The sequence below is a fragment of the Myripristis murdjan genome, chromosome 5 (genome assembly GCF_902150065.1).
Source record: "Myripristis murdjan chromosome 5, fMyrMur1.1, whole genome shotgun sequence".
Taxonomy (NCBI): domain Eukaryota; kingdom Metazoa; phylum Chordata; class Actinopteri; order Holocentriformes; family Holocentridae; genus Myripristis; species Myripristis murdjan.
The window spans coordinates 21,345,869-21,354,276 of NC_043984.1; the positions used below are offsets into that span (position 1 = coordinate 21,345,869).

The 8,408-nt window shown below is 37.9% G+C and overlaps 1 protein-coding gene across 1 annotated transcript; it reads left to right on the forward strand.

The window, feature by feature from the left end:
- The first annotated feature begins 867 nt into the window (after positions 1-867).
- gpr25 (G protein-coupled receptor 25) lies at positions 868-2,626 on the forward strand. Its single transcript, XM_030050920.1, has one exon. The coding sequence runs from the start codon at positions 925-927 to the stop codon at positions 2,056-2,058; it is 1,134 nt and encodes a 377-aa protein (XP_029906780.1). The 5' UTR covers positions 868-924; the 3' UTR covers positions 2,059-2,626.
- The last annotated feature ends 5,782 nt before the right edge of the window (positions 2,627-8,408 follow it).

Consider the following 8,408-nt stretch of genomic DNA (forward strand, 5'->3'; position numbering starts at 1 on the left):
TATCAGCCGGGACGGGACATGAGTTTGTCAACCTTGGGTCATGTGGTCATTTTAATGTCCAGCTGGCTGTGAACATTAACCAGCGTTTTGTCATCCAACCCTGCAGAACTTCTCCTACTGGTACATCAAACAGCTGGTAATTTTAGGGACAAATTTAGGGCGAAATAGCCTCAACTCCTCCTCACTCCTCCCTGCCAAATGCTCTTTCCACTGTGGCTGTGGCATGTAATACAATAACAAAAAAAAAACAAAAAAAAAACATAAAGTCTTCCATTTTCCATTTTTACGAATATAACGGCTTATAAAGGGAAACATCCAAACAGATTAAATCAATCAGTCAGAAACAAACACAAAAGTACAATAACTATGAATCCAAGAGTCTGCCAGAGACTGGATCATTGCCATGCATCTTGCCACTGGAACTGCAGTGCAATGATCTTTCAGTGTTGTGCCTCCTTGAAACCAAGCATAATTTCAGTATCAATAATGTAGCGATAATTTATAGTAATGCTATGTCTGGATTTTATAGGTTACCAAGCTAAAAGTTAAGAGGAAAAAAGAATATTCTGTCGAATTGAATTAAGTTGAAATGAACTCTAAAAAACAATTGCTCCAGAGATCTGTGACAATACATTTCAGAGGATATAGCACTTAAAAGAATTAAATAAACACTTCTTCATCTCCAGAAATGACCTTTAGTGTTTAATGACTTATTTGAACAATAACTAAAACCAGAGTCAAGAGATCTTGTGGCAGATACAAAAAAGGAAACAGAACAGACAGGGTGAAACAAGAGGGTTGAAACAGGATCTGCAAGTTTGCCTGTGGTTTCCAAGTGATAATAACTAGCAGCATTTCTGAAGAGCTTGACTTGCCAGCCTGCCACACAGTCAGAGAGCATCTCTTTGCTCCTTTTGTCTCAGGATGGAGAACTACAATTATGATTCAGCTTATGAGTACTACTATGGCAATCTAACTGACAATGAAACGTATTTCTTTACAGACAGCACCGAGGTTTGTCCCAGCTCATACCTCCATGGCGCTGACATCTACCTGCCCATATTGTATTCCATCATATTTTTGACTGGCTTTATTGGAAACCTCTTTGTGATCACGGTCGTGGCTGCCAAGGGTAAGAGGAATGGCCGGCTGGTGGACATATTTGTGGTCAACCTGGCGCTTGCTGACCTCGTGTTTGTCTTCACCCTGCCACTGTGGGCCGTCTCTGCCAGCCAGAGCGGCCGCTGGAACTTTGGGCTGATTGGTAATGCGCTGTGCAAGCTGAGCAGCTACGCCATCGCCGTCAACCGCTTCTCCAACATCTTCTTCCTCACCTGCATGAGTGTCGATCGCTACTTGGCTGTGGTGAAACTGATGGACTCCAGATTCCTCAGGAGCAGTCAGTGCATTCGTGTCACCTGTGCAGTGGTCTGGCTGGTCTCCCTGGTGCTGGGCATCCCATCCCTGGTGTATCGCAGCGTTGAGGACAATGGCAATGGACCCATTTGTCTGGAGAACACCCAGTCACTTTTCTTCCTCGGCCTGAGCCTGACCTCAGTGATTCTCACCTTTGTTCTTCCAGTGCTAATCATCATCCTCTGCTATGGCACCATCATCACACACCTACAGAAGCACTGTGCTGCTGCTGGGAATTCCCGTGCTGATGCCCGGCGCCGCCACTCCCTTAAGATGGTCCTCTTCATAATAGTGGCCTTTATTGTGTCCTGGCTCCCCTTCAACATTTTCAAGACCATCATTATCAGCTCGCAGCTCTCAGATGCTGAGCTGAGTTGTTACTCTCTGTCGTGGCAAAGAGACGGCCTCATCATCTCATGCTGCCTGGCTTTCCTCAACAGCTGCGTGAATCCAGCCATTTACTTTTTCTTTGACCATCATTTCAGACGACACGCCAAGAATCTCTACCTCTCCTGTCTGGCAAAGCCACTGCTGCTCCAGAGCCACAACTCCTCAGGTTCATTCACCAATATTGGCACTTCGGAGAGCTCCTGGACAACTGTTTTTAGGGGTCGCCTCCAGTCGTTTGATCAGAAGGGCTAAATGGAGTATGGACTTTTCTCTCATCTTTAGCTACTGAATGCATTAAACTGTCTTTTTTGTCATTATTATTATTTTTGAGCTCTATGATCTGTAATGGCTTCTTAAGGCCATCTTTGTACTGGAGGACTTTTGGTTGGTGAGTGTGCATCATATCCTTTGTTAGTTTTTCCTTGATGTATGCAAAGAGTCTGCAAAGAAAACTGAATATAAGGGTGATAGCTGCATTAATTCTTCATTCACATGAGAATTTTTATTTTGTAAGGCGTGTTTAGGGTCAATACAGTATTACTGATAAATAACTGATAAGCTTAAAGCATTAATAAAACATCAAGATTGGCATTGCATTAATTTCGTAATCTTTTGCAGGGTGCTTTTCAAAACAATTTCTACTCACCTGATTTGTTGAATATTTTGCAGTTTTTTTCTTTTCTATTTGATAAGCTGATGAAAGCCATTACTGTAATGTTTAGTGCATAAATATTATACAGCATATATTCACTGGTGTGATGTATATTTTGCATTGCTTTTCCCCCTCTTTTTTCCTTTTATATATTTTGAACTCCAAAACTTCTCTCATTACTTTTCTGAATCAATAAAACCACCAAAGAAAATCTCCTTAGTGCTGAAAGATTATGTTATCTAATGTAATATATTTGTATCCAGTGAATTTTATCCCTATAATCATGATGAAAGTTATTAAATATTATTATAGTCATAAACATTTTACTTGAGACTCTTCTTGAAATGTATAAAAACAGAAAGCTTTTCCACATTTATCACTTTCTAAGACAAATAGGAACAGCTGTCTCAAAACTCAAATATCTGGTGGTTACACATGTATGAAAGTCAGCTCATTAAACTGTTTCACATGAGTGAATAAAGTTTCCATGTGCCAGCACCGGATCTGCAGAAAGTAAGCAAGATACTGAGAACACTTAGCTGTACATACTTATTTACAGCACAGCTTTCAGCATGCTGAAGGTGTCGGGCTAAGTAAATTACTCTTGGAGAGGTTAATGTGGGGAACGAGGAGTTAAATTTGGGATCTAAGGTCTTAAACTGCACATTAATTTCAGGTGAAACTCTAAATAGGAATTATTATTTGTTTTTTTAATGTTTAACTGTTTCATGAACATTTACCACTCCATTTTTAAAGTTAAAATGCAGGAGCCTGAGACTTAACTTATACCCACTACTTAACTACTTACACCCATATAGTGCACCCGTATCCAGAGAATATCAAGGTACGCTCAAGGTAAGTCACAATGCCCACAGTCAGTCTCCCATTCAGTGTCAATAGAGCAGCCTCTTGAAGTCTTCATAAAATCTTGTTTTCAGCTTCGGGAAATTTGTTAATGCATTCAAAGTTAGACTGCAACCTAGGATGAATTGTCCACAATCATAACATTATTTACATTAAACTGTAATTTAGCAAAGAGGACATAATGGGATATTGTTTGAACTGCAATAACCAAAACTTTCATTTTTATCTTCAAATAATACTACAAGACCTCCAAAAGATATGTGACAGTTATAGAAGTTTGTAGAGTTTACAACAGGAAACTGGAAACCCTCACAAATCAAAAGCATACTGTAGACGCATTAGTCTTCATGTCCGGTTCTTAGAGTGTTTTTTGTCCTTATTGTTTTGTGCCTCATTTATTATTTACTTATTATGAAGCAATGAATATTTTTTTTTTTTTAATTTAGTCTATTTAGCCAGTTAAGAAGCTCCAAGAGATTAAATTTTCTTTTGCAAGAGATATCTGACCAAAGTTGTAAACAAGGAGAACAAAAACAGGGCAGCAAATATTCTGATACACAGGAACATCCAGTGAAAGAATAAAACAACAGTGATTTAAGAAATATCAAATTTTAAACCTCACATAATCACCAAAATAAATTAATTATAATTACACGGAAAGACCAATACTGCTACATTCCAAGTACTTTAATATTGAAACAAACTGACCATATAAAATTCAAGTCAGGGCACTTCCGGGATGCCAAGGGAGTAGGATCTGTCTCCTGAGTTTATGACCAAATACATATATTTAAATGTGCAAATTGTATAAATAGTGGTGTGATCAATTGTCTGAGGAGACGTAAAATTCAAGTGACCCTGCTGGGATTGTCAAGTGAAGGAGCGGTGTACTTAAAAGCTTTTTTCCCCAATTCGGTTTGGACACTAGTAACAGACATCTGCGGGAAATCCTGAGATTGCAATCCATAATGTCCTCAACATCTGTGCACATATAAAGAAGGTCACCGAGCTCTAGCACAAAGGCTGTAATGATGTAATGATATTTACAATACAAAGAAAGAAATACAAAGCACAGAGATGTATCGTGTCCAACATCCATAGACATCAGATGCACTGATATATAACAGATTAATGGAGGCAAAACGGTCACTGATACAGTGAATTTTCTGATTCAAGCCTGATTCATTCATATATGGAAAACAATATGGGTCCTAATGCAGAGCCTTACAGATGGTCAAGAGAGAAGAGGTGCTGGACACACTGGGCTATACCTGCTAAATTTTGTTTTCATGTAATATCTATTAGTAGTAGTAGTAGTAGTAGTAGTAGTAATAGTAGTAGTAGTAGTAGTAGCAGCAGTAGTAGCAGTAGTAGTAGTAGTATCATCATCATAGTCATCATCATCATCATTAACATTTTATCTCTTAATATCTTTGACTGAATTTAATAATAAAGTGATCGCTTAAGCCGCTTAAGGCTGAGGTACTCCCCAATATGGTTTCTGTGAAGTACCGTGGCAGTACTAGCAGTATTGTAATGAACTTTACAGAAAATGAAATGAGGTAAATGAAAGTTCAAACGTTCATTTATGCCACCCTGTTTTTCGACTGTTTTTGCATTATGAATCATCTCGTTTCAAAAGGCTTGGAAAAAAAAGTGGGCCATATGCCAGGCTGTGGTAAACTAAAACATGATGTTACAGAGGGTCAGGAAGTGCTTTTATCATGCTTTGCAAACAGTTTTAGAGAAACGCTGACCATCTTTCCTCCACCACATAGTGTGAATTTTCAGTGAAATAAACATTGCACCAGTTTATCTTAAAATAGATGGTAGAGATCAACATTCATTGCTCTGTGATTGGTAGTATCTTGTTTAAGGTTTGCTGGGCATTAGAAAGAGCTGCAGATCTCAGCTGAAGTAACTCAATGAACAAGTAAGCACTATTTTTATTGGTCTGGTAAATATCTACGATTATGGTGACCAAATGAACGCAGAAAACCAAAAAAAGTCAACTAGGCAATTAAGTCTCTGCCTAACTGTATTTCATACCTATGTTTCTTCAGCTCTAATTCGCTGGTGAACTGTTTAAGAAATCATTAAAGATATCTCTTCTGTTTTTACTGTGGTAATTTTTGTTTTTGTTGTTTATTTTGTTTATGTATTTATTTTCTTGCCTGTTCGTAGTGCACTGACCTGAGCAAAATGAATTTTCAATTAACAATAAAGAACATCTATCCATATATCTACCTATCTATCCATATCAAATGCATCTTGACTTCAGCCATTTTTCTCCTAAAAAGGAAATAAATGAAATTAAACATCCAAACATAATTAAAATTCATTTGAGTTAAATGAATAGATGGAGATATATTTTCTAGTGGTTAAATACATTGGCTTCAACTACTAAGATGAATCTGAAACTCTGAATGATTTAACTGTCACCTGTATCCTCTCTATGAGTTCAGCACACCTAAAATGAAAGGTGTGACCTTGCCCCTACAATAAGGCATCGCTTTGTCTGATAGATATCAGTCACTTTCCGTTGGTGTAAATGGTGAGAATACAATCTTGTGATGTTCCCACAGTGCTGAGGGAGCTGTGGCTGGAAGTCAGCCTGATTACAAAACTACAAAACCTCTTGCGCAAATGTGCTGCTGACAAGTGCACTTTTAACCTGTAAAATCAGTGTAGTCTAAACTACTGTATAAAGCAACAGCCAAAAATAAGAACACTAAAATAAAGTAAAAAATATTACATTAATGATTAAAATAATATAAAACACATATGTCTAAAAAGTGCAGATGTAATGAAATGAAAAATAAATTATCATTGCGGCATGGTGGTATATCAATTAACTGGAAAAGGACAAAAACAACTGTGCAAACAGAATGTACAAGGAGCGATTATGCCAACCCTGCAGAGGAGAGAAGCCTGGCTGTGGTTTTGTTGTTTCTTATACACTTCAACCACAAGTGCACAGTGACTTACATGTCTGTCAAGTAGCTCAGCTACTGCAAAATCATAAACAGACCCACCAGTTTACATATACAACACTTGCGGTATCAGTAGATTGACTGCTAGGGAGGTGGACTTCATCTCAAGTTGGCAAAATTGATCCAACACATGAAAAAAGAGCCCAAATTGGAGCCTTAAATGCCATATTTTGAACACAAAGTTCCAATTCTGCCTTAAGAATTTCCCAGTTTGGGATCAATAAAGTAAATCTATCTAAGTAAATCTATCTATTTTCTTGCACAAATCTAATATTGGGCCCCATCCAAATCTTTAAAATAGACCATTAACCTCCTGACACTTTAAAATATGATATGTTTTGTATAACTTATCCTGAAGTAGTTTTCTTATTTTGCCCAGTTAATGCATTTTATGTCTCCATCTGCCAGTGGGCCATCACAATAAGAATAAGCATAATAATATGTAAATTCCACAGGAGGGACTTGATGTTCTCTACAATTAGCTGGAAAAAATGTGCACATATCAGCATCGGCATCGGCAATCAGCCAAGATTTATTATTGGCATTTTGCATGTAGGCAAAAAATCCAACATTGTGCATCCCTACATTAAAAACAGCATGTTAAGAAGCTACTTTTGTACATACTGTAAGTTTTCTTATGATATCAAATCTGTATAACATAGTTGCTTTTTATTCTATCAAATTTGATACGCCTAACCTGAAGTCATCCCTTCAGAAATGCTGATTCACATACATATTTGAGTTTTGTCATTGAGTTTTGTCATAAATGTCAAAGTGAGCTAAATTTACACATACCTCATTGGTTGTGATGTTTTCTACCAATCTTGCAATGAGCTGTTGCACATGACCGTGCTACCCATCAGTGGTTAAGCAGTGGCAGATGCTGTAATCTGTGTTGTTGTGTTGGGCAGTGGTTGGGCTGGGATGTTGTATGTAATGTGAATAAACTGGTTGCTGCATGGGGCTATTCTCGATTCTCAACATTTCAGCAACATCCAACGGTAAATTTACCAATCCAGACCAAATTAATGGCTTGCTTTTGCACTATTTTTTTTTTTAAATCATGTAACGAGACACACATGGGGTGAACCAGCATAATCACTGGAAGCCTACCCTCTATTGTTAACTTTAATTTGTCCCCCCAAAAGATTTGCTTTTACTGTATTTGATATTTTTGTAAAAGCCTACTTGTTTAAATAGTGAGAGGTTGGCTGACTGATGACTGTAACTGGCATTATGAATTGTGCACATACAGTGCCCTTCTCCCCATAAGAGATAAATGGTGTATGATGTCTTCTTATTCATGCATAATGATTATAACTGGAGTCATCTAATTTTAAATTCTTATAAGATTAGAATGGAGTTGATTTTCCCTATATGTTCTCCTCTTGGTGCTAAGGATTTTCTTGAATATTGTTTTCAGGCACCAAACACAGACTTTCTACGTGGTTTTCATATTCAAACTTACTACAGATTTCATTAATATTGTTAATTCATTCATTCAGTCATTTTCTTTGACCACTTGTTCAGTCATGGAAGGTTTGAGCAGAGCAGTTGGCAGTTCAGTTCAATTATACCAGCCCTCCAGTTATTTTCCTGCATCTTCATTCACATTCTTACAAACTTTTCTCAGCCTTAGAGACACTTGATTGCCTTGGCTCATCAGTCCATGGTGTATCTATTGTGATGTTAAGTCCTCATGCCTCAGGTCAGTGGCTCTCAAAGCAGGCCTGAGAACCACCAGGGGTCCTTGATGAGGCTCGATCAGCAGGGGATCTCCAGCAAAACAAGGAATAGCTTAATTTTACATATGTCATTCAGAAATTAAACTAGGCTATATGACAATATATATAAGGATGACTATTTTGATTGTAGATTGCATTCTCCCCACTGCTATGATCACAAGTAGAGCATAACTACAACTACAACTAACTACAAGCCTCATACAAGCCTCATTTCTGACGTGTCTCCTAAAGCTAACATCTTATCAGCTAGGGGGTGTGCGGTCTAAATGCCATATATGGTGGCAGGATATCAGGCTTCCTACCACGGCAGGGCTACATGTTTACGTTCTCCGTGGTGGCGATATGTTA

Bases quoted from the DNA above. Each gene is read 5' to 3' on its own strand.
- gpr25 (XM_030050920.1), top strand. From the start codon at position 925: ATGGAGAACTACAATTATGATTCAGCTTATGAGTACTACTATGGCAAT.